Here is a 27582-nt window from a genome sequence, read left to right as displayed (position 1 = left end):
TCATCATGGTGTGCGTGCATATGTGCTCGAGTGCACTGGTGGGCACCCGCGTGAGTGCGAGCACGCGCGTGTGTGTGTGTGTATGCTTGCATGTGCACGATCGGGTCGTTCGTGAGAAGCTGGTCGCTCCAAAACTCGATCTTTGGCCAAAAAAGTGTGTGTGTGTGTGTGTGTGTGTGTGCGCACGCGAGTGCGTGAGGAAGGGTATGATGTGGCTCTTTGCAGTAACACAGTAAAATAATTGGCTCTTCGTCTCTGACTGGTTGGCCAGCCCTGCTCTAATTGCTTACTTACTGTAATGATGAGCAGGGAAAAAAAAGTCAAAAAGAGGCACTGGTTATTTTGGAATTATTCCAAGCAGCATTATTCATCCAGCTAGCCTTTGATTCAGTCATGTCTTATGAAGAAAAAAATTGCAAAAATATTTTCACATTGAAAGAAATATAACCCCTTTGGAGGTCCACAGGAAAAAATGTGTCATAGAAAATCTTACGAATGATGTTTTCTTGAATCGAAACCTAATTTGAGGATATCGTATTTTCACGACCATTCAGCGCACAAAACATACGCCAGCTTAAACATATGGCATGCATGCACGCACGCTAAAAACACGTTTTTAAAAAGGCAACGGAAGCAAAACCGAGTTCGGTTGTACTTTATTTCGCCATTTTACAATGTACTCACATTTTTCTGTTCACCTCTTATACGCTCACCCTTCACTCGTTGGCGACTGGTACCTGCTAGGAGCGTGCCTTTAGCATCCTCTTATACGCCCACCCTTCACTCATTGGTGACTGGTACCTGCTACGGGCGTGCCTTTAGCGTCCTCTTACACGCCCACCCTTCACTCATTGGCGGACTTCCGCATGCCGTCGTCATCCACGCCGCCTTTTCTCTATATAAACAGCGTGTCGGCCAGAAGCGCTCTCAGTCATGCTTTGAAACTTGGCTCATACACTAGACGCTCTGCATTATAAGGCGTCCTGTCCATTTTGGAGAAAATTTAAGACTTTTAATGGCGCCTTATAGTCGTGAAAATACGGTAATTAATTAAGCAAATGTTGAATGAAAGTTAAACAAAAAAAGCTTTCATGTCCGATCTATTTCAATATTTTAACTGGTTATTATTTTTAATAATATAAAACAAATAAACAAACAAAAACCAGTTTTAACCAATTTGAGGGGGGAAAAGGGCTCAATAAATGCAACAAATATTGTCCAAACTATAAGGCACACCTAAAAGTATAATCTGATGCGCCTTATATATGGATCAATAATCTGATTTCTTGGACATAATGTTCTGTAAAGTGCTTTCTTACAGCTGCAGCGTTGTGAAAGTGCTATATGAATAAAGCTGAATTGTATTGGATTCCTTTTAGTGTAGCTCCACCTAGTGGATGCATAACGCAACCTCAGCCACTATTGTAGCTCCTATTCTATGCGCCTTATAATGCAGTGCACCCTATATATGAAAACAGTCTTAAAATAGGCCATTCATTGAATGTGCGCCTTATACGCTGAAGCACCATATAGTGCGGAAAGTACGGTACATAAGTCTTGATAATATAAATACTCGGTGGTCCAGATAAAAGAGTATCTCAAAACAATATTTTACCCATCTCAGCACAGACATGTCATTGTAGCATGTACTGTATTAACTCACTGCAACTTTATTTATGCTTGTGTCTGGCAAAATCCATGCATGTACAAGTACTCATGTGTCCAGGTGATGTGAATAGAGACAGCGTGGGCACATTTACATCAGCCTCTGTGTCCTATCCTACAAGTGCAGATCAATATCGATATTTTCTAATTCAGTGTGTCTGTTAAATCGTAGCTCTTGAAACAATCAAAACAATTAGAACTATAATCCCCTGTGTGTGATATTATGTGCATTATGGTCATGTGAGAGAGTGTGGGCAGGAAACAAAAGACATGCTTTTCTCTTCCATCAGAGAACCATTCAAGGCTCTTGTTTCAGCCTTCGGAAGGTCTTTGAATGACTTGCATGAGGGGATTACTAAAATATCCAGATAGGAGACAAGGCAATTCAGTTCTGCACAATGAGTGGCTTCCTCCTCTCATTACCATTACTGCAAGGGGAAATCGGTCTTTATGAATACTGTATCATGTCTATCAAAAAAAAAATAATACAAATGAAAAGAAAACGAAGAGAAAAAGCTTGTGCATTAGCTTATCATTTAAAAGTGAGAAGCATTTTATCTGTTGTTTTGGCCTGACTTTAGACTGAATAAATATGTACTTGTGCTGATGCACAAAGAAACATTGAGAAACAATGAATATCCAAGGACCGTATTTTCCGCACTATACAGCACACATTTTCTGCTTGGCTCTCGACGAAGGCGGATGCTTTTTTGCTCTGTTCCTGCCCTCCCCTCACCCTTCCCTGCTCGCCACTCAGTCTATGTGCTGTCCTTGTCTGACTTTCCTAGCCTCCTGCCGTACTTTCATCCTAAAATAAACCATGGAATTGGTTGGCTGGTCTCTCGATGCCATCGACAAAATTTTGTCGACGAGAAGAGCAGGCAGTGGGGAGCCTACTTGCCCCTCGGGGACATTTGCTGCTGGGTACACCCTAGATCCCTGGTGGAAGTGGAGAATGGTGTGCCTGTCAATACTGTCCGTTGAGGATGTTGAAGACATCTACATTATCGGTCTTCTGATAGCAGGTATGCTGCTGTTTGGTGTTAGCAGTTTCCTGATCTATCGTAAAATTCAACTGATGGGAGCAGCTTTATTGGAAGTGAAGAAGCTGGACCCAAGCGGTGACTGAGCTCAACCGCAAATGGATGCGGTTTTGGAGCGTCATTGCAAGATGGATAACTTGGAGAAGTTGGGATCCGCGCTCAGGGAAAAGAAATCGGGGATTTGGCTGATTGGCGCCATTGAAGAGACACAGGCCACGGACTCAAAGCTGTCTGGAATTGTTGGCAACCCTTCCCAAAACATCTGCTATCTTGACCTTTCCCCTGGAAGAACGTACGCATGGAAGCTAGTGCCCTACCACCACCCCCTCCTTCTCGGCCATAGACTGATAAGCCAGGACTGTCTCCATGAGAAGACCTTGACGAAGCAGCTGTGGCCTGACACACACACACAACCAGACAATCACACGCGCATACACACCCTTGTATCACCGCCTTCATTGTTCCTGGTTTTTCCCCGCGACGTGAACTGATCTGCTGAGCGCTCGAATGGACTGGGCAGCTCGCCGGTCGGGCCGCGTCTCGCTCCCCCCCCACTCCCCCATCCATCCTTTGGGCTCTTTGCCCGACACTAATTGACGTGTGCATTCGCCAACACACACTCAAACAAACAGACAACTACTTTGTGAGCTCTACACAGCCATTATTACACAAGGAAGAAGGACACAAGCAAGACTTCTAAGGATATTTAGCCCCTTCTGTATGTGAGCCCACAAAACTTTTCCCTTTCATTCATTGTTTTGTAACGCCATTTGTATTTATGTTTCATGTCCGTATTTGTGACCAGTTCTCATGGCTTTGTTAAAGCTGCAGCAGTTGTGAACGCTCTATATAAGGGGTGGCTATAATGTCGATCGCAATCGACCGGTAGATCACGGACTGGTCCCAAGTCAATCGCGACGGGTGTAGAGGAGAAATAAAACAAACAACCATTTGTGTCTTTTTGCATGTTATCCATATTTCTTTTGTGTTAATGTACACTGCACCCTAATCATCCTATCAGTCTGATTTTCACAAAAAGTATTAAACAAACAAAATAAAATAAAGCAGGTAAATCTTTAACCTACGGTGGCGCGTGACGTGCATCACCGGATGTTATTAGCGCTCAGCAGTCTGCAGTTGCAGCTGTTGCGATATATCTTTTATCATTATCGTTATCGTTATTCTCATTCGTGTACAATTCACCGAGAGCATGGGCAAAGAATAGGAATCTAGAGGGCCAAGGGAAGCACTTAAAAACGGTATGTGTTTGCTATGATAGTTAACAGGCTGCAAAAGTGTGTCGCATGCCTCCGTGTCAGGCTGTTGCTCATCATGCCGTGTGTGTGTGTGTATGTGCGTGCGTGGTAACGGGTCGATCGCGGAAGGTTGGTTGATCGAAAAGTCGATCTTCGGTCCAAAAAGTTTGGGCATCCCTGCTCTATATAAATAAAGCTGTATTGTAACTCCATCTAGTGGATGCATTGCACAACCGCAGCCACTATTGTAGCTTCTATTCAATGCGCCTCATAATACAGTGTACAATATATACGAAAACAGTTTTAAAATAGGCCGTTCGTTGAAGGGGCGCGTAAGAATCCAAAGCACCTTGTAGTGCAGAAATACGGTACAATGTGCAAACTGAAACTTGGCTTTCGATAGAGAAAGAAAAATCAAATGGATCATTGTGCTAAAACGTGCCGTAGCGTTGATGAAAATGAGTTATTCTTTTCAGCTCTCAACAGTTACTTTGTCAGCCCCTCTTGCCTTATTCTACAATTTCCAATTTACAGTCCAGATGACAGACTCCCAGGAACCTTTTTAAAATGTATTCATTTTCTTTTGACTGTTTGCTTGTCAGCATAAGTAATGTTTTACATCTTAATAACTGAAATACAGTATTAATATTTGTTGTGCTAGTTATGTTCTGTGAGGCTGCGAATTCTATATAGGCATCCTGCCTTCTTTCATTCTCTCGTCATCTGATGAAAAATAATGCTTAGAAAGAACATTTAAAAAGTTGCTCTTGTGACAACAAAGAGTTAAATGTTAGGAATCATGATCCATTTTTGTTCATCTTTTGGAATGTGCTTTGGTTTTCTTGTTTGTTTCCTCGCATCTGCTTGTCGTTGTCTTTGTCGTCACCAAGTCTCTTCAATTTTGCTCCCCTCATGTCAGCCAATTCGGTCTCTACATCCACTCACGTCTTATCCAGTTGTGCCTTGTCAGTCTGTGTGTAGTTCTTTCTTTCCATACCTTTTGTTGCCGATCATGGTTTTTGTTGTTGTTGTTGTTGCATCGTTTCATATGTCTGTTGCGATGCGGCCGAAATGAGTTTTCTCCGCAGGGTGTCCGGGCTCTCCCTTAGAGATAAGGTGAGAAGCTCGGTCATCCTGGAGGGGCTCAGAGTCGAGCCGCTTCTCCTCCACATCGAGAGGAGCCAGATGAGGTGGCTTGGGCATCTGATTGCTCCTGAGCGCCTCCCTGGTGAGGTGTTCTGGGCATGTCCCACCGGGAGGAGACCCCGAGGAAGACCCAGGACACGCTGGAGAGACTATGTCACCCAGCTGGCCTGGGAACGTCTCGGGATCCCCCGGGGAGAGCTGGAAGAAGTAGCTAGGGAGAGGGAAGTCTGGGCTTCCCTGCTAAAGCTGTTGCCCCCGCGACCCGGCCCCGGATAAGCGGTAGATGATGAATGGATGGATGGATGTTGCGATGGGTCTGGTTTTTTTTTTAGGGGGGGCGGCGTTATTTCTACATTTCTTGACCTGAATTATGATTGGGGTTTTTTTTTTCCCTGTTAAGAACCTCTGCTTTTGATTTTGAAAATTAACCTTTTATGGCATTGCCCCTGCACTCTGCCTGACAATGGGAGTTGGTGTAGTGGAGTGCACTACACCAACTCCCATTGTCCATCCATCCATCCATCCATCCATCCATTTGCTGATCCGCTTTATCCTCACAAGGGTCGCGGGGCATGCTGTAGCCTGTCCCAGTGTGACATTAAAAATTATAAACATATTTACTAAGGTCTGCACTGCTATGCCAGTGGTGTTACAAACTCCCACGGTTAGAAACACGAGGAAATAAACAGATAAGATCTGATATACTGTATATCTATTTATTACCAAATATAGATGCAGCAAATTCACTCAGGCACTACTAATGGGCTGAGTTCACACTGACAAGTTTTTTTCACAGATCAAATGTTTTGGATCTGTTGCCTGCACATTTACTTCGATGTTCATGAAAAATGTGGCACAGGACAGGCTCTATCCTCCTCTCGGCAGTGATTCCCAATCCCTGTGTCCATTTTCATTTATAGAACTGAAACGGTCACATGTTCTTCCACTAGATTGCACAAGGTACAGTTCACCTGTTTATTCACCTCTTGCAATTCATACGTCAGAATAGCTCAGTTTTACATACTATACAAGTCCATATTTCACACCAAGTATATTTGTAAGTAAATTGAGACAAGAACATAATTTCAGTGTCTCAAAGGTTGGGAGACACTGTTCTTGGCGCACTTACTTGCTTTTACGCAGGGCGTGTTCAACACTGTGGCCCCTGAACTTCTTGTAGTAGTCGATGAATGAGAAGGGCAAGTTAATATTGAGGGGGTTTGCCCTGCCTGGTGCTGCTGCCCGCTTCCGTGATTCAAAGGCAATCATGAGGTCCACCCAAGCAGCTGGCCGCTTGATTTTGAACTGGTCAATGAAATCCTGGCCAAAAATCTGACACAACAGCTTTTCAAATTCATAGTCAATTCCAAGAGAGCCGTATGGTCCACCTAAAGTAGGAAAATGAGTGAGCTGATTGAAAAGCCAGAAGAAAAACGTAGAGGAGAATATACAATAAAAAATAGCAAAATATTACCAGAAGCTTTGTACAGCTCTTTCAGATGTCCTTCTGGGAGACGGATTTGATGGACAGTCAGGTCCACTGTCCCCCCGCCACAGTCCACCACCACATATCGGTCACCTGCATAAAAGGGGTCATAATAGTGTTTTGGAGAGATCTGGTAGAGAGAACAGGTAATTTCAGCTGACACAGTTGGGAAAGCTAAACCCTGATCAACAATAGACAAAACGGATTATTGTAAAGCAGCCTTTTTATGTAAATTGCTTCATCCACATGCATGTATGTTGTATCCTACATAGGGTTTTGATTCTATTCTCAAATAATTGCTGTAACAGTTACTTTGTCTAGTTCTTTTGTCGTACAGTAGACCCTATTCACGGGGGAGAAGAAGAAGTGAATAACAAAAATCCACATATAATTAATGGCCACTGAAAGACATTGGGAAAAAGAAAAAACAAATAAAACAAATCCCCCAATTTTTTTTTTAAATGTGGACAAACATTTCCACAAAAACAGAGGGGTTGAACTGGGAGGGAAGCACCCTCCCTTTTTTCCAAAATGGAACAAACCATTTCAAATTATTGGAAAAAAATCTGTGAGTATGCAGGGATCCACTGCACTGTAATTCCGAACGATTGAGCGGACCCGTTAATTCGCTGTACCTCCTAAATCCATCAAAGAAAAATGCAGCGGACTATGAGCTGCAGGTCTTAATAATATTAAATGGGATATTGACACAGAAAGATTGGTTTTAATTTTGAATTAACTCGCACGCAGGGATGTCGCTACACCAGGGTAGCCCCGTTAGACATCTGCATAGCCTCAGCTAAGCATTTTATTTGATATTCTCAAAATATTTTTATTATTTATGAATTCTGTTCTCAATCTCCCATCTATTGGTCAAGCCTGGGAGAGAAAAAAGATCCAAGAGTCGTGCCCGCACGCAGAGTGTAAATGCCTCTTCAAAAGGAATTTTTTTCCCCTCTGTCGTCATGTACTACACAATCTCCTGATTTGCTGGTATCCACAATCCTTAAAGTAAAGTACTATCCACGTTGTAATTTGATAGACTGGGATGACTTGCAATTTGTTGCTATGCTCAGACCCATACTGTTGATGTAAAGAGTTCTTCAAGTTCTTTCACCTTGCTAACAGTTTTGGATATAATAATTTTTGCTGCTAACCAAGAATCATGAGGGGCCATGAATGGAGGAACAAGGAAACGACCGAAAATAAAATCAAATATGCGTTATATGTCATGTTTTGAATTCGAGTGGTTTCCCCAGGTGAAGTCAGGTGTCGCCACAGAGTCATTTTAAATTGTTCTCTGCTCAGACACGAGCTGTAAGGATCGCGGACGACTGAGCTGTAAGGATCGCGGACGACTGACGCACATCTGACTTTTCTTCTTTTCATTGTTGTGACGTAAAACACAAATAGGACAGTACCTCGCTAGCTCGCGGGCTACAATTTGGCGTTGCTGCCACTTCCTGTTGTGAGGTCAAGCCTTCTGAGATTTGAAACACCATTTTGTTCTCGTGAACGCGTACATTTGAGGGTTGAAGGGTCAATATATTGGCAGCCTGACGAGTGTAAAAATAAATTAGCTGCATCACTGTTTAAGCTGCAGGGTGCAAAGCGTGTGGAAAAAAAGTAGCGGCTTATTGTTCGGAAATGAAAGGAGTTGTAATTTGCATTGACGGCAGTTCATGTTTCAGAGCATCGTGGTTGTACAAATTGTCAAAGCCATTTTACGATTCAATACAAATCCTAAGTCAGTCAGTGTCTACTCAAGGTCAGACTGCAGTCGAGCAAAGAGCAAGAGTTATTCTCAAGCAGAAGAAGGAAAAGAGTCACAGGCAGGTAAAAAAAAAAAAAAGAGACGCTACCTTCTTCCAGCTCCGACCAAAGCTCCCCTACGACATTTTCCACCAAGAAGGTGCGACTTTGCCGGTTGCGCCGGACATGCTCCTTGTTGGCTGGTTGTTAACAGGAAAGAGAGTTTTAGTCAGTGTGATAAGGAATGCAAAGCTCTGCTTTGTGCAGTAGTGTGGTTCACTTAGTGTGACAGACAAGGTGGTTGGGATGCGCATGAAACATACATCATATTCATTCAAAAAGAACAAAACAAAAGCTACGAAATATGGAATTCATTGAACAAAAATAGAAAAGCACTATTCTGTTTTTGTTGCGATTTGACATCAACTGAACTTAAAAATCAAGAAAGACTACACAAACGGCATAAAGTACAGACTGTATTCCTCTCAAACGTAGATCTGCCTGAATCTGAATTCCTGAGGAGTTCTCCGTCGTCAAGACAATCGATCCAACTCACAGATATGACGTATCAGGATGCTGATTAAACAGCATGGTTATTGTACAGGTACAATTTCAGCATATTCGTGTTGCATTTACATTTTTATTCTGGATCGAAAAGCTTGCTGTCCCGGTTCTAAAATGGGGATCCTTTGAATATGGTTGCTACGATTGCAAATACGCAAAGCAGAAATTAGAAAGTAACATAGAAAGACATTCATTTAATAGACATATTCAGACAAATATTAGTCCCTCCACTTTCTACATTGCATATCCCGTGAGGCTATAAGCTCTGCTGGCTGGCTTAGAGTAGTTGACGTTTACTCTGGTCTGACTTTAGAGTAGTTGACCCTGGTCTGTCCACTGGGTGATAGTGGTCAAGAATTCAACAGCAAATTCAACCTTTGCCAGCTACCTATAAGACAGCTACTCAGCAGACATGTCCAGCTCCGGGCCTGGAGGGCCACTGTCCTGCCTGTTTTCCAGCTCTCCCGCCTGCAACAAACCTGATTCAGATGATCAGCTCATCAGCCAGCTCTGAAGCAGCATTCGAACGATCCTGATGATTTGAATCAGGTGTGTTGCTCCTGGGAGAGCTGGAAAACAGGCAGGACAGCGGCCCTTGAGGACCGACTTTGGACACCCCCGAGCTACTATATGTGAACTGTTACATTGACATTGGCCTTCCAAGATAGTTCTTTCTTCTTTCCTAAAAGAGTGACCATTTTGGACTTTATTTTGGGGCACAACATTGTCTTTGTCGTCTTCCTCACCATCAAGATGATGAATTATGAAAAACTGATTTTTAACTGCTTGAATACAAATAGTTGGGCCACTAGAGTGCCTGCCCATCAATTAAATGTGAAATGAAACAACAAAGTACATCTTTTATTAACTATTTTGGGAAAAGTGTCGCCTTACATAATACCTTTTGGCTCCTCACCAACACCAATTTCACTAATGAGGTGACAGACCTGTCTGGGTGAAGATCTACCATTTTCAAGCAACTACAGGTAAACGGAAGCACTATAATGGCAAAGAAAAAAGGGATGCAGAGCTGCGGTGTTAGCACCTATTAGCATTAGACACTGACAACAAATACAAAAATTGACTTGACTTGACAATGTTTGAATGTTTGGTGAATTGTTCTGGGCTATAATTGTGTTTGTTGGTGTGTTCACTGCATCGGGTCAGCTCCACTAATTGACAAGTATAATTTTGTGGTTTGGTGACAAAGTCTATACAAAGAAGTTCTTTTGTCTTCGGACTCTAGGCTGTTTGAAAACAAACAGCTGTTCACCGAGTCTCTACGGCCTCCGTTGTACTGAATGTCATACCAAAAGTCATATGCTGGATCTAATTATTTCCAAATGTTTCAATATCACGGAGGTTGTGGGGACCAGTATTGCCTCAATTAAGACCAAGGTTTTGCCAGTGATGAAAAAGTTGCCATGGAGAAATGCTCTGCTAGTTAAAGCTCAAATAAGAGTATGTAGACAAGCAGAGTCCCAGTCACTCCTGATTCTTTACAACACATGCAAAAACAGTCTTCACATCTCCACAACCACGAACTGAAAAATAGGAGACAATAATTCTTCTCAGGGGTTATCAATGGAAACAGTAAAAATGCCCATACATTGTTTTCTGTTGTAGACAGACTGCCAAATCCCACAGAATCAGTCCCTTTGAAAATGCTGTCCAACAAGTCATGCAACAACTTTGCAGCCAGATAAAAATATTCCAGATACGACAAAATGTAAATGGCTCCCCATTATCACTTGTGCCATTTGATTTTCCAGTTAATCTTGAACATTTTAACCTTTTAGACTACACAACTTTGAAAGAAATAGTTTTCAAGTTAGGACAACATCTCGATGTTCTGCGTTCACAATTTTTCATAAAGGATTTGATTGTATAGCTGCAAAGGTATAAGTCATGTTGAATAATTCTCTTCAATAATGGCAGGTACCAAAAAATTGAAGTAACATAACCACTTTTAAAAAAGCCTTCAAAGATAAGTAAATACAGGGCAATCTCAAATGTTTCGATTTTTGGGAAAAATCATCAAAACGGTTGTTTTTAAAGAAATTCACAGTTTTATGATGCAAAAGAATCTCTTAAATGCATTTCAATCTAAATTTCGACCGCACCACAGCACTGAGACTGCACTTATTAAAGTCTTAAATAACATACATCTGAATAACACTTTCAAAGCCACCGTCTTGGTATTGCTCGATCTCACTGGTGCATTTGACATAGTTGATCATAACATACCGCTCAACAAGCTAAAACAGTGGGTTGTACTTAATGGCACTGTGTTAAATTGGTTCAAATCTTACTTGAAAGATAGGAACTACTTTGTCTCAATTGGTAGTAATGAGTTTGAATGAGTAAAGATCACATGCGGGGTTCCGCCAGGCTCCATTCTTGGAGCACTTCTATTTAACTTTTATATGCTGCAACTAGCTCAGATTATGGAGCGCCGCAACATCTCATCATACTTTTGCAGATGACACGACACTTTACATTTCACTGTCATCCCTTAACGATAGTCCCTTACTTTCATTAAGTGTATTCATCAAATCAATGACTGGATGGGCCCACGAACCCACGACCTCTGCACCATGAGGAAGACGTGCTAAGCAGCCGGCCACAGATGTCTTCAAGCTTTATTTTTACATTTACACAACTGCGTCGGGGGGTTTATCAAAAACAATTTTTTGTTGCTGTTTCACCCGATGGCTACTGCCTCTTGAAGTTTGAAGCCGATGTTGTTAGTTTTCACATTTAATGATCAATAATGTGATGAGTGAAAAATGTGAAGCCGATGTGTAATGAAGCATGCATTAAGCATGATGAAAACGTTGCTATATATGCTTTTTTTATGGCTCTACATCTGTTTAAGCCAGTGTGATAAGAATGAGGCACTGTTTAAATACATGCCCATTTACATTGTCTTAAGGGTGAACAAATACATTGTGCGTAGCAATGTGGTACGAATAGACAAACCATATTGTCTTTATTGTTCAGTCCTTCTCTTAAACTGATATTTAAAATAACCCCTCGCTTAATGTTAAACGCAGAAAATAACTGGGTGGGAATTTTGGGCAAAATAAATTCAAATATGATGTGGAAGGTGGAAACAAAATCTATATTTAATTGACATGCATCTATTACAGTACATTGTAAAAAGATTTGTTTACCATGGCTCGGAGAAGCTACAAGAGAATTAACATACAGCAGAAAAAGACATTTTTGATGAAAACATGAGTCACAGTATAGAAAAAGATGTGGTCGTACTCTTAAATGACTGTTTCATGGAACGTACCTTGAGTCATTGTATTTCCAACATTGTCTGTGGGACTGAAATCATTCTGAGTGGTCTGGATACTCAAGTCCACCATCTGGTGGAGGCGGAGTTTACGGCAGTAGATCGATGCAGCCTCAGGTTCCAGCGCAATGACAAGCTGCTCAGGGTTGTCACGGGACACCAAACCAGACTAGATGAAGGAAAAAGACATTTTTGGAATCAAATACAACATTAATCTGCATCTCAGTTTGTTGAACACAAATCCAGCGAATTAGGGACACATGGAAAACACTGAATCTGCCAAAGTTATAACAATCTAATGTAATCACCCTGGTCTATTTCAAAGAACCCTGATTTTCACACACAACCTCCTAGAGGGTTGTGATAGTGAAAAAAAGACAATTACATGCAACGTCACAAAGCACAAATTTAAAATGGTTTATTGAATATGCTTATAAATGTAACGTAATGCTGCCAACAGTGACAAGATCCTGATCCAATACAGCACTTTGACAATGTGATGGAAAGGAAGAGTTTCATTCTGGTTGTGCAGCTCAGAAACTGGCACCAATCAAGTGATCCTATCATAAAATCAATATGATCTAAAAAAAAAAAAAAGTTTCAACCACCTTGTTAAAATTTTCACGCGAAATGAAGTCATTTTTAAATAGAATAACATATAGAATCCGAAATAGAATCCAACTCCAAGTCACAGAACCACTGCCCCCCCCCAAAAAAACCCCAACCATGCTTCCTTCACCAACTCACTCATCACCGCACCGCCCAAAAACATCATTGTCCAACAGATGAAAAATCATATGTGATTAAAATGGTAAATGGAATGCACTATAAATCAGTTGAAGAAACCATATTTTTTGCATTATAAGGCGCTTTGGAGTATAAGGCGCACATTCAATGAATGGCTTATTTTAAATGAGTTTTCATATATAGGGCACACCGCATTATAAGGCGCATAGAATAGAAGCAACAACAGTTGTTGCGGTTGCATTATGCACCCATTATATGGAGCTACGGTAAAGGGAATACAATACACTACGATTCAATACAGCTTTATTTATATAGCGCTTTCACAAACACGGCAGCTGTAACAAAGCGCTTCATAGAACATTTCAAATGTGGCCGAGGCCACCACTTTCTATAACTTGGTGGTGGCCTCGGCCATCCATTATGACATTGTCTGCTGGTCAGGCAACATCTCAGCCCGGGACAGAAAGAGACTGGAGCGACTGGTCAGGAAGGCCAGTTCTGTCCTGGCTGCTCCCTTGACACTCTGGAGGAGGTGGGCAACAGAAGGATGCTAACTAAGCTAAAAGCTATGATGGACAGTCCCTCCCACCCTCTCCAGCCCGCCCTGACAGCACTAGGTAGCTCCTTCAGCCAGAGACTGTTACACCCGCGCTGCAAGAAGGAGAGATACCGACGCTCGTTCTTACCAACTGCTGTCAGGCTGCTGAATAAAAATAACAACAATAATAATAATAATAATTAAATGATGTGAAAAACAATTGTAAATAGCACTGCGATTTATCCATTTTGTATTTATATTGCACTTAATTGAACGGTGTTTGTTTGTTTTTTCTTCTTTCTTCTTTCTACCTACATTCTTGCTGCTGGAGGCTGTAAATTTCCCCAGTGTGGGACAAATAAAGGATATCTTATCTTATCTTAAAATACAGAAATCAGAATATTGATCCATATATAAAGCGCATCGGATTACACGGCGCCCTATCGGCTTTTGAGAACATGGAATGCTTTTAGGTGCCCCTTATAGTGCAGAAAATACTGTATATACATCATACGGTTCAGGCCCAAAGAATTTTACACGCACATACACACACATGCATTCCATATACACCTATTTGGCAATAAATTGAACTATTGAGGGCGGCCCGGTAGTCCAGTGGTTAGCACGTCGGCTTCACAGTGCAGAGGTACCGGGTTCGATTCCAGCTCCGGCCTCCCTGTGTGGAGTTTGCATGTTCTCCCCGGGCCTGCGTGGGTTTTCTCCGGGTGCTCCGGTTTCCTCCCACATTCCAAAAACATGCATGTCAGGCTGATTGGACACTCTAAATTGTCCCTAGGTGTGAGTGTGGGCGTGGATGGTTGTTCGTCTCTGTGTGCCCTGCGATTGGCTGGCAACTGATTCAGGGTGTCCCCCGCCTACTGCCCGGAGATGGCTGGGATAGGCTCCAGCACCCCCCGCGACCCTAGTGAGGATCAAGCGGTTCGGAAAATGGATGCATTGAACTATTGAGTACAGCGGAAGCACGGTGCTAGCTGCCTGCAGCTGTTTTAACTCCTAAAATGCTAACATGTTTCATTGAAGTTAATAGAATCTGCCAATAGATGAAAGAAGAGGCAGTAAACAAAGAAAAAAATAGAAAAAAATAGTAACAATGACCCAATGTGCAGCTCAACATGCAGCTGATGGCCATTCTTGTCTTTGATCACCAGCCCATGTTCAGGCAGGTCCTTCTTTTTTAATAGTTTTGCAGGATGCCAAACAAAAAAAAAAAAACTAAAACACAAATGCAGAGTTACTTCTGGCTGAACTTGACAGCAGTGAGATAAGAGTAAGTCTCAAACAATTTGCTGGAGTTTTACGTAAGGTTATGTTATGGAAGTTTTTGTGCAACTTTAAAGGCATTTTTTAAAAATATTGATTGTATTCCACATTTTCACTGTAATACTGTATCTGAAAATCATCTCAACTAGCATGCGTAAACTCGATCCAGCCAGTAAATAGAAATAGTACACTCTAATAGGTAAATAGAAACTGCTTTACAGCTGAAAAAAAAAAACTACACTGCTTCTGCCGTTTCAAATAATCCAGCGGATAAAATGATCTTTTATGCCTCAAGTGGCCAAAATAAAAGAGGTTCAGTAGATTATAAAAAAAAGGGGGCTGTGGATTACGTCACGACCCCCAGGGGAGAGAGAGTTGTGGATCCCTCCCTCTGTCCTCCATGACCGAAGCTCAGTGCCAGTGCTGAGTCACTGCAGATGCCCAACCCATCCACTGCTCATTTTCTCTCCACTGCATTCACAGTTTCTCTGTCAGCTCACCCAGATACACAACTGATAAGACCTAAAAGACCCTCCCCTTCCTTCCTGTTTCTGCGCTCATGAAATCATCCACATTCCCTCTCTGTTTTCATGCCGATTTTAGCCCGCACACACATACACACGCAGGAAACATGTAATCACAACAAAAGGATGACATCACTGTGGAAAGCCGGCATACTCTTATGTATCAGTCCAATCAGTATCCCAAAATTCAAAGACTGTTTGGAGACTATTTCCAGATGAACTGCAGTGCAGCCAATTGCTGAAGCCATCTGGAAAATAGGAGAAGGATCTGAACGATAAAGCAGAAGGCTCATTCGCATCATCATAGCAATGATGAGGCATTCAATGTGTCAGGAAGATGTAGCATTTGGATTACATGGCCACTCATACTATAATGCGCAAGATCTAATTTCTGCTAATTCCTATTTTAACACGAGAAAACAGTGCAAATGTCATGTTAGTGTTTCCCAAATGAATACAACTGGATGCATTTACGACACCACACGACGCAGGTCTGGGTAGATCTACGCTACGATTTTGACACATAAGGAAGTTCTAGGCCATTTACCCAGCAGGGTATTTAAGAAGTTAATACTGGAAAATAATAATAATAAATTTCATTTATAAGCGCCTTTCAAAACACTCAAGGACACTTTACAATCAAAACAAGAACAATAAAACCACAAATAAAATTATAAAAAATAAAAGAAGTTAAATAGGGCTTGACTCATAATCTCTGCTCTAGTTCATCCCAGAGTTATTTCATGGTTTTGGAGGTTAGCAGCAAGTCAAGTAAAAATGTAAATTGTCATACTTTATTGATACAGTTCATATATAAGCAGTTGAAAATGTTACGTAAATTAACCACTCTCCGGTACTTTCATTTGATCATCCTTCAGCAAATAACACCACAACACTGCTTAATATTCAACTGCACGTGCAAAAGAGAACATTTTTTAAAGCTATTTAAGCATTGTTCCATGAAATAAACTCTGCAAAGAATATCAAAATTTTTTACCCAATTCCTTAAGTTTATTTAATTTTTGCCCTTGAGCCTCCATTGCAATCCATCACATTCTGGATATTATCTGTTGCCTCGCTGCAGCCTCATTTCACACTGCAGACTGCCACGCCCAAGTGAGTCACACATTAATGGTCTCGAGGGACAAGCTTGAGCCATTTTCATTGCTCGTTTATCTCAGGGGTGGATAAACGTTTTGAGCTCAAGAGCCACATTAGAATGTTAAAATGGACAGATGAGCCAGATCATTCATAGAGGTATAAATATATAATAGAGGTCATCATAATAATGAAATAATTCCTTCTCTTTTTATTTGGTCCATAATTCATATAATTATTGATTCAAACGCATTTGAAAAAAAAAGGAATATGTATTCTATGGTGGTTATTGTTTATTGATTGTACTGTATTTTTTATTCAGTCAAAAAATGCAGCACGGTGAGCAACTCTGACTAAGGGTTCAAATCTGGACTCTGGCCATCCGGTGTGGATTTTACGTGTTCTTTCCATGCCTGGGTTTTCTCCCAATTTTTGAACATATGCAAGGTTGGATAAAAGAAAGGATTACATTGTCCAGGAGTGTGATTGGTTTTTGAATTTGTGCCGTGCACAATTGGCCGGCGACCAGTTCGGGGAGTACCCACCCACTTGCCCCAAGTCAGCTGGGATAAACTCCAGCACACCCGTGACCCTAGTAAGCATAAGCAGTATAGAAAATGAATGGACTTCATAAAAAATCCAATCCATTAACCAATCATTTAATAAATGAACATTTTAAAAACGATTAAATATGTGCTGCAGGAACATCAGCCTCTGGGTGTGGCCTCTCCTGTATTTAAAGATCAGTATAAATTGTTTTGATTGCGTCTTGGACCATTGAATAGCATTTGTCTAATTCAGTGTGTCTGTTAAATCATGAATCTTGAAACAATCGATTCGAAACTACCTGTGGGAATCCCACGAGCGATTCATGTGCATTATGGTCATTTGAGAATATGCATGCAAGAATTAAGCAAGACAAAGACATACTGTGCCAAGCACAGCTCTGCATCACACATGCACAGGACCCATTGAAGGCTCCTATTTCAACCACGGAAAGTACTCTTCGTAAAGCGGGAGCCTGTCTCTGCTCACTTAAAGGACTGATCACCATTCAATCACAATGATAACACAAAAATAATTTTTTATCCAAATCATTTTCACCCACGATCACACGAACGCTGAATTTATAGTGGTGAATGTACACAGACATTACTGTACTCCATTATGACATGCTCCACTATGACCTGCTGTAATATCGGTATTGGTAGATGGTGTCCTTTGTGATGTTGAATAATTATTACTATTCATGTACAGAATATAAATTACCGTATTTTACGGATCATAAGGAACACTTAGAATCCTTTCATTTTATTAAACATTTACGGTTTGCCTTGTAATGCCGTATCCCCTATTGCAGGGGTGTAAACCTCATTTCTGTCCTGGACCACTTCGGAGTTACGTTTTCCCTCGGAGGGCCATTGAAACCGTAAACATTTTTAATCGTCTCATCGCATTATTATTTGTACACAACAAATTATTGGATAACTACTTTTTAGATCAGTCAACTATAATAGTTTGTTCAATTATAGTTCAAGTGAGTGTCAACAGCATAGCAAAATTATTGCAAAATCTCATTTCTTATTGACTACACATGACAATTTAACACGTCAGTGCACATTTTAGCAAGGATCATGCAAGTTGACACACATGATTTGCTTTCATGTGCCACATAAAATGATGTGGCGGGCCAGATCTGGCGCCCGGGCCTTGAGTTTGACACCAATGCCCTATTAAATGGATGAATGTTGCCTTTTCAGTTCATTGTCTTGAATTCAGAATTCCTTCCCATTAAGTTTGCGTTGTCATTCTCACCTGCATTTAAATGCCTGCAGGCATCGACACATTTTTGTCATACCGGAATGAGGACATCTTCCTGCCTCTGTGTCATGGGAAATATTTTTTGATGAGCCTAATGCGACCTATGTTTGGCTCTGTATTTCCAATGTTAAAATGTGGGAAAATATCATTGCGGTCCGTGGGATCGGGAGGTAAACATTAAGTTCCTTCCTATTTGCTTAAACATTCATGTTTGCTTTCTCATTCTAATCCATATCTAATCGCTAGCAGGCATCTGTTTTGTCATACCAGAACGACAAAATACTTCCTGATTTCATCTTAGACATGAAAATTGTAAGTATTTTCTAGTTTTGGTCTGGGAAATCATGGGAAATGTCCTACTAACCTAATGCTAGCAGTTGTCGGTGAGATCCAACGTAAAATGAGCTTTTTGGGCGGCATATTTCTAATCTTACAATGTGGGACTGGACTGGCTTCCAGTAGCTGCTGTAAAAATGTTGGAAAAAGGTGAGTGCATTGACTTGTTTACAGCTGTTGAACTGTCAACCAATATATCATTTAGCATTCGCCAAAGTAATAACAACCACCATTCACCAGATTGACTCGTGATGTTCAAACTTTCATCATCTGTCCGAGGAACCCCTCCCCTCCTCCGCTCAAAGAAACCCCCCATGTAGTTGCACGACGAACAAAAACAAGCGAGCCATGCAGCGCTACCTGATGTTTTTGACCGATCGAAGCTGAGAATGACAGTGCTAAATCTATCAAATAAGCATATGGTATAAGTAGAATAAACTATTTCACATACTGTACGTTGTAGAAAACCAATCATCCAAAACTCGTACTTTGCATCCAGCAGCTAACGAGATCTTGTACGATGTCCACTCCCCCTTTCCACGTTACAGACCAAACCAGCAACTGAATCATGTTTGTGCAGAAACTGCACAAACATGATTCAGTCCATTTTTTCTTTTTTTTTTTTGGAAAAGTAAATGGATGGATTTTTGGACAGAATCTTCTTTTTTCAAATCTTGAGTCATCAATTGAAGAGAAATATTGACTGCGTAACCAATTACACTTGTCAAAAAATGTTTATTATTATAATAATTGTTATTATTGTATTATAATTATAATTATTATTTTATGAAATACGCAGGTAAACTTTTCTAGATAAATTATTTGAGGTGATTCTGAATTTGACCTCATTTTTACTCAAGCACATTAGGTTTTCACAATAATAATCATTATAATAGACAGTATTTCATCATAATTAGGTTCAGCACCAGCTGTCATTTTTTTCTGAAATGCTATAAATTACACATGGTAAAATCTGCACTGCACAAGCATTTATAAGTCAAACTTAAAAAACAAAAAATGAAAATATCTCAAAAACCTGATGTGCGAGGAAAATAATTAAAGACTTCTTTTTTTTAAATCAGCCTCAAAAATAAGTTAAGAGACACAAAGCTTTTTGACTAAAACTTGCTGGTGACCAGTGTTATTAAAATAATGATTCGTGAGTAGCTCTAACATTTAAAAATGTGCAGCTAATCCATGCGAATGGTATCGTAATTGGCAGCATAAAATGCTGATCAGAAGACCACTAATAAAATTGCATGTGATACTGTCATCGATGCACGAATAATAGAAGGTGGAGACCCTTAGCTCACCTTATAAGCAGCTTCCCTCATGAATTGCTTTGCAGGCATTTTCCAGATGGCAGGAACAGTGATGACCCATCTCACATCATTATTGTTAAACTCGCCACCTGTCTGATCACTCAGCTCCTGCAAGATGAAAACAAACACACTCTGTGGACTCCATGTATTCTATGTACAGTATGAATGCATGTACAGTATTTATGTATGGAATTATAACTATGGTTGCATGCATCATATACAATATATGCATATCTCACAGTCCATTTTTTTTCTTACCTATACTGTGAATGATTTAGGGTTTTTGTTAATCCATGAACAAGAATACATTTCCCAAAATGCACTCCCTGTTCACGTAAGAAATAATGCGCAGCACGGGTGCCCACCCTTTTTTGACCAAAGATCTACTTTTCGATCAGCCAACCTCCCGCGATCGACCCGTTACCATGCACGAACTTACACACGCATGCCCTGATGAGAATGCGCCATAACGGCCCCTAAGATAAACGAAACAGAAAATTAAAGTAGACACAAAAGTTTGTGAGTTTTTGAAAAGCAAATCACTGCCTACCTTAGTTGAGACCCGACGTCTCGGAGGTATGGAACGCACTTTTGCAGCATGTTGACATCGTAGCTCACGTGTACCGTTTTAAAATGCTTCTCCCGGCACTCCAGATTCCCATTCTTTGCCAGTGCCCTCGGTGAATTGTACATGCTGCAATTCCAGACTACTGACCGCTAACAATTTTGGGTGATGCAGGTCACACGCCACCAAAGGTTAACAGTGATCTGCTTTTTTATTTTATTTTGTTCTTTAATATACTTTTTGCAAAAGTGAGACTCAATGGATGTTCAGGGTGCAGTGTGCACTAGCACAAAAATATATCATATTAATAACACGCACACAGACACAAATGTTTTGGGTTGTTTTTTTTTCCTTCCCATCTACACCCTTCGCGAACGACATGGGACCAGTTTGCGAACTACAGGTCGATCGCGATCGACGTATTGGGCACCCCTGATGTCGACAATGTATGAAAATACAGTATATACTGTTGATCATCAATACCGGGACATTACCTTTAGTGCTTGCTCCTTAAAAAAAGCCAGTGCATAGGCAAAGATATCCAAAGCTTTCACCCGCTTCCCATTGGCTGCCTGGAGATCCGTGTTGATGGACAGATTCTGTTTGTGGGGATGATGGCAACGATATTAGGATCAGCTTTATCAACAATAACTACAAAACAAATGCGACAATGATCGATTCAATCTTTTTTTTAATGTTTAGTTGGTTCATAGGTAGGCTTATTTGCTCAAAATAAACTTTTATTACATCCTTATTTCTACAATCAGCTTTGTCCTTTCCTTTTCTGTTTTCCTTTTACTTTTTTATTTACCGGTTCTAGTTGAGATGGTATAACCCATGAGGCAAGGTGTCGCTTGCTACTATTGCCAGTTGCCATTTTATCTATTCTAATAAAGCACCAGTCAAACGCCATCATGTCTTGTGTCGTTATTAGACAAACAGATGACGGAAGTACAACAGAGAGCACGAACGCAACGCATTCTAGCCATACGTAATCAACTCTTCTCATGCGTAGCGAGGCTACTCCCCCCACAAGCGAGCATTTTCTCCGGAGCAAATTTTTAACCCCGTAGAGTTCACACGTACCATTTTACATCGGTGCTGCCCCGCAAACGAGCATTTGCTCTGGAGCAAATATTTAAACCACCTCCCTGAGTTGGGTTAAATTTGCTCCGGAGTAAGCTGTTTTCGGGGCCTACACCGGTGTAACTTTGCACGTGTGAACTCTCAACTGGGGTAGCACCAGCGCAACACCGGAGCAAATGTTGCCGTGTGAACACCCCTTAGATGACCTTGACTATGTCCTGCTTACCTCTGAGACAATCCATCGCCCTCAAACACATTGCTTCAGAACAAAACAAATAAAAACAAAAACTGTTCTGTACATGTATCCCGGATGAAGTGAGAATGTTGTTGTGAGTACACTTTGCATCACCTACCTGGGGGGAGGGATACCGAAAAAATTAGGCTGAAAATCTTTTGTGAAAAGACCACCTAAACGTTGCACGTGCAACACGTGCATCAAACTTTATGCATGTGCAACAATAAACCACCGGTGAAGATTCATTTGGTGCTTGACAGCAGTGTCACAAGAACAAGTACTAGTCAGGCAACAAGATGGACATTTTACATTTTTCCAAACAGTTTATATGGAATGTGCGTTTGGAGTGTTATGTTGCTGACGTTGATGTGTGAGTGTCAGCATGATTCTTACCGCTGTGGTATGGAGCTTCATTTTGAATTTCTCCAGGTAGAGCCAGTGCTTGGACTCACTAGGGTCTAGGTCATGATAAAAGTCACGTGCTGCATAGCCAAAACTGTGGAACTTTCTGTCTGGGGTCAGCAAGATTGTGGTCGGTGTCTTCTGGTTGGATACGCCAGGATCGCCACCCTCCCAACGCCTAGGGAAATTAGGTCATCATAATAATGTATAGCAGGGGTGCCCAAACTTTTTGGACCGAAGATCTACTTTTCGATCAACCAACCTCCCGGGATCGGCCCTTACCGGCACACACACATACGCACATGCACACGCACACACACGCGCACGCACGCACGCACGCCATGATGAGAAACAGCATTTTTGCAGCCTGTTAACTATTGTAGCTCACACGTACCATTTTAAAGTGCTTCCCTGGGCCCTCCTAGATTCCTATTCTTTGCCCGTGCCCTCGGTGAATTGTACACGAAGCAAACTCTGAATGAGAATAATGACGATAAAAGATAGAGCGCAACAGCTCTGAACACAAGTTACAATTGCAGACTGCTGAGCACTAACAACTTCCGGTGACGTAATCACGCGCCACCGTAAGTTCAAGATTTACCTGCTTTATTTTATTTTTTATTTTTATTTTTGGGTGAAAATGAGACTGATGGGATGATTAGGGTGCAGCATACATTAACACAAGTAATATATTACTAACATGGACAAAGACACACAAAAGGTTGTTTGTCTTTTTTTCTCCTCTACGCTCCTCGGAACTACTTGGGACCTGTCTTAGATCTACCGGTCGATCAGGATCGACGTAATAGGCACCCCTGATGTACAAGATGTGTCATCAATCAATATACAGTACCGTAATTTCCAGACTATAAACTGCGACTTTCAACTCTGCGGCTTATTTATATAAAGCGGCCTATTGAAAGATTTTTCTAATGGCCGCCGGGACGCGCTCAAGCATAAAAGGTAAGAGTGAGACAAGTTGATTTATGTGTCGAGGAAGACACTATTTTCTGTCAAAGTGAAAACAACCGGGCATGAGAGGGCGCATTTCACCTGTGTTTTGGGCTGCACTGTATACACCAAGGATTACTATGTAAAAAAAAAAAAAAAAAAAAACCTTCCGAAAGACATTGTCGTGAAAGTTGACACGAAAGCATAGATGGTAGAAAGCTTAATGAAGGAATGGTTGACCGAGTGTTTTGGCAAGTGAAGATTATTTTCATAGAAAAAAAGAATTACTCGACAGTGAACAGTGACTTTTATGTGGGTTTTTTTTTGTTTGTTTGTTTGTTTGTTTTTTAACCAGCCCTGTGAGTGCTGTTTTACAAAACAACTGCCACCGTGTTACAGGCACTATTTGGAAAGAAAAGTTAAGGTATGTCATGAAAACTTTGAAAACACTTTCTGTGTTCCTTCTTTTTCTTGGTAAATATCTCATGTTACAATGTGGGCACCTGCAGCTTATAGACAGGTGCGGCTTATGTGTGTACAAAATTGTTTTTCCTTTAAAAATGTAGTGGGTGCGGCTGATAATGAAGTGCGCTGTATATTCCGGAAATTGCACGTTATCTGTATGAGTCCTTTCGGAAGCATTAGCTTCTTAAATGATAATTTCTTGGGTTAAAGTCCAACTCTCTTTCAAACACAACAACACTTTTCCCATTATAAATGGGAGACATTGACACCTGCTGGTATAAAATAGTTACAATGCATAGTAAGTAGGCACTCCATCCAACTTCCTGTTTCTGATAATAGTCATGTTAGAACAAGCTCTTTTTAAGGTAAGATTTCTGGATGAGTGGAGGTCTCCTACAATTAGGGTCAACTCACTTTTCTGAGCCTACTTGAGACCAAGCGTTGGGTGGTATTCAAATTCTAACACAGTTGTAAAGTCCACTTATTACACTGCGATGTAGGGTAATACCTTCACAAATTTTAGACTTACAGTGATCCCTCACTTATCACGGTTAATGGGGACCGGCACCCTGCCGCGATAAGTGAAAAACCGCGAAGGAGGTTTGGCTTCCCTCCTTGGAATTTTTGTGTCAGTGTATGTGGGTAGCAGTATGTTTAAAATATGTAAACAATGACTATAAGATACTTTACATATTTGAGACAAAGACTACCGCAGTACATGTAATTACTTAAATCTTTAATCATAAAACTTTATATAGTAATTAACATTCATCAGCATTGCCTTCTGCCCAAAAATACGGTAGTTTAAAAGCCGCAGCGCTCAGTGAGCTGCGCTTTTCTCCCTCCCCCAAGTGTCAGGGAAGATTGAGATTAAAAATTCTCGCTCTCCAGATGGGCGAAGAGACTTGTGTTATTGGAGGTTTCTCTCACTTTATGCTCTTGACGGTGTAGCCGCCGTTAGCCTCCAGCTAGCTCCTGGCCAGCTATCCCCGCGCAGCCGATGTGCTTTTGATAAGACATTTAATCGGTATTGATGAGGAGGAGGCAAAGAGACGTGCTGATTTTTTCGTACAAGCCCAATCATTCTCTACGAGAGGCAAACGAGAGTTAACAGCATGACGAGACACACCGATCAGAGAGTCAACAGCGTGACGAGACACAAGTGAAGGTGCTGGGCATGGCTGCAAAGATGCACAGCCAATCAGCTCACAGGATAAATCCACTCGTGCTGTCATTGGTCGACGTCACGCCGGGAACCAACTTCGGCATTTGTTTTCGGAACACAGTCCTTGGGGGGAGGGGGGGGGGGGACACACGATGTCGTGAAGTCGCGATAAATGAAGTGCGATATAGCAAGGGATCACTGTATTTTGTAACTTGTGCTGACCACCATGAGTCTGTATAGTGTAGGGCGGACTCGTAGCCGAAATACAGGTTCGATGTTTGTTAAATTGCGACTTTCCAGTCACGGCAAAATAACCACTCTGTCCTCGCTTCGCTCTTAACTTGTTGAATTCTTTGGCGATTTTGATGCAAATTGGTTTGTTACAAACATCAACTATGGATCTATGATACAAGTGGTGTCATTTTATAATGTGTCATTTCAACATGGCACATCAACACTCAATGACGGCTTTATCTATCAACAATTACGTACTCCCAATATCTGTGTGCTGACGGCTGCCTGCCTGAAATGTACTGTATACATTTTGCTTCCTTTTTCTAAACGATCGTCAGCCCATGTAGCATTTCATAATGTGTTGCACAAGTTTTTGTTGCACTGTTGGTGTTGGAACTAACAACCAAAAAACATAGTCCAAATTGCGGCAGTTGCATTTTTTTTGGGCGACCAATGCGCTTGAATAACGTGCCGCGGACTGCCCGTGGGCTGTCATGTGACTAATAGAACGTCATTCCAAAAAAATTACACAAAACATGATTTCCTTCCTTTAGTTTTAGATAGTTATAATAACATTAACCCTCTGCGATTGGCTGGCAACTGGTTCAGGATGTCCCCTGCTTACTGCCCGAAGACGGCTGAGATAGGCTCCAGCACCCCCCACCTCCTGATGTTATATTATTAGGTCCTGATGTGCTGCAGATTTTTTTTTTTCGATTACCGTGTTGAAAGTGGCAGCATTGCTATTTGTAGACACCACGGGATACTGTACAACCATAATACTGCCCAACTCGATTAGGAGTTAAATTGAAAAGTACTATAGTAATCCCTCGTTTATCGCGGTTAATGGGGACCAAAACCACCCGCGATAAACGAAAATCCGCGAAGTAGCAACCAATTAACAGATATTAATTTTTTTTTAAGTCCGCAAATGGTCCGCGACAAGCTGCGAAACTCAGCAAAACAACAGCGAGTCACATCGAGCAACATATACAGTACTGTACTCCATGTATATGAATTTTTAATTTTTAATTTTTTTGTTTTAATGAATATGTTTGAAAAAATCTGCGATGCACTGAAGCCGCGATAAACGAACCGCATAATAGCGAGGGATCACTGTAAGTGGAATCAAGAATAAAATGGCTGAAATGCTATACCCATTCAAGTTAAGAAACAATTCAGTACTGAGTTTTTTCAGGAGGGCAACAGACAGGAAAGCCTTATAGAAACCTATGCAAGACTATGTACTGTACACATATACTGTAAAAAGGGCAAAGATTAATGAATTTATCCTCCAAACTGCTTATCTTCACTAGGGTCATTGGCATGCTGGAGCCTTTCCCAGCTGTAATCAGGCAGTAGGTGGGGTACCCCATGAACTGGTCACCAGTCAGGCGCAGGGCACAGATAATCAACCAAACACACTCACTTTCACGACTACGGACAATTTGAAAGTCTTCAATTAACCAGACGGTACAGAAAATTCATGGATGGATGGGTGTGCTATCGTCTCTAAAATTTCAATCCTCCTTTGATAAACTGAGCTTTACCCTTGAACGCTTGAACAAAACTTCTACCGTATTTTCCACACTAAAAGGCACATTGGATTATGAGGCGCACCTTCAATGAATGGCCTATTTTGTAATTTTTTTCATACATTAGGCGCACCGCATCATAAAATGCAATCTGCAATGCATTCACTAGATGGAACTACGCTCAAGGAAACACCAACAGAACAATCAGATGTCAGTAAAACTTATTTAATAAAGCAGCAACACAGTTCACTTAACCAACAGCAAGTTATAACATTGATTTGTTAACGTTGAACTCACTTGCCACTGCTTTATTTCCATGTTCAACTGCGTAACCGATCGCTTTAAGTTTGAACTCTGCGTTGTCAGCATGTCTTGAGCAAGGAGCCATTTTGGGGTCAAAATATTACCATAATGACCATACACTGAGCTTTTAAGAAAATGGAAGGCTTTTAGGGGCGCCTTTTAGTGCGGAAAATACGGTACTTGAAAATGCCTCACTTCAAGATCAAGTGGTTGTTAAACTACGCCTTCATAAAAATGACATGACGTACCTCATGGTGTGAATGCACTCAGGCTCCTTTGTGAATGCATAAGCATAGCCGCTTGATGTTGTGCCAAAGTCAATGGCTACCACCACCACAAAGGCCATTCCTGACGGAACCTGGTCTGTGTCATTCTGCTGCATAAACAGAACATTGACATGGAGGAGAGTTAGTGCATGAATGCAATGCTTTTGAGCTTTTGTAAACTCGTAGACATCCACAATAGCTACAAGTTTAAAGGGTGGAAATATAACAGAGCCAAAAAAAAAAAAGACCAACATAACCAAAAGAAAGACAGAAAACTCAAAAATCACACAGAATTGAATGCAAAACATCAGCATACAGCAGTATATTGTGAGAATTCAACTCAGGGAGAATCTGTTTTCTGTTTTTTTGGGATGCCATCACTGTCGATCATTAGTCGTGCCGCACATGGTCCACGGATTGGTTGGTACAAAAAAAATGTGTGCGTTCACATGCAGTCCACATTCACAATAGAGCATTTTTTTCTGCCTCGGG

The 27582-nt window shown here is 41.2% G+C and overlaps 1 protein-coding gene across 3 annotated transcripts in view; it reads right to left on the bottom strand.

Moving 5' to 3' along the window:
- hspa12a (heat shock protein family A (Hsp70) member 12A) overlaps positions 1-27582 on the bottom strand; it is a 61262-nt gene that overhangs the window by 10166 nt on the left and 23514 nt on the right. For 2 of the 3 annotated variants that reach the window (XM_086122037.1, XM_086122039.1), the window contains 9 exons: positions 27073-27200; positions 22163-22349; positions 20943-21047; positions 19875-19991; positions 12214-12385; positions 12089-12103; positions 8459-8548; positions 6585-6689; positions 6240-6498 (listed from right to left, as the gene is read on the bottom strand). In XM_086122037.1, coding sequence (XP_085978163.1) covers positions 6240-6498; positions 6585-6689; positions 8459-8548; positions 12089-12103; positions 12214-12385; positions 19875-19991; positions 20943-21047; positions 22163-22349; positions 27073-27200 — 1178 coding nt within the window. The remainder of the gene's footprint in view (positions 1-6239; positions 6499-6584; positions 6690-8458; positions 8549-12088; positions 12104-12213; positions 12386-19874; positions 19992-20942; positions 21048-22162; positions 22350-27072; positions 27201-27582) is intronic. The other variant, XM_086122038.1, reaches the window with a different exon arrangement.

Source organism: Hippocampus guttulatus, chromosome 10 (assembly GCF_054856545.1).
Source record: "Hippocampus guttulatus isolate MCC_2025c chromosome 10, RoL_Hgut_1.0, whole genome shotgun sequence".
NCBI classification, from domain to species: domain Eukaryota; kingdom Metazoa; phylum Chordata; class Actinopteri; order Syngnathiformes; family Syngnathidae; genus Hippocampus; species Hippocampus guttulatus.
The sequence above is the reverse complement of the archived record's forward strand: the minus strand, read 5'-3'. Positions and strand labels throughout refer to the sequence as shown.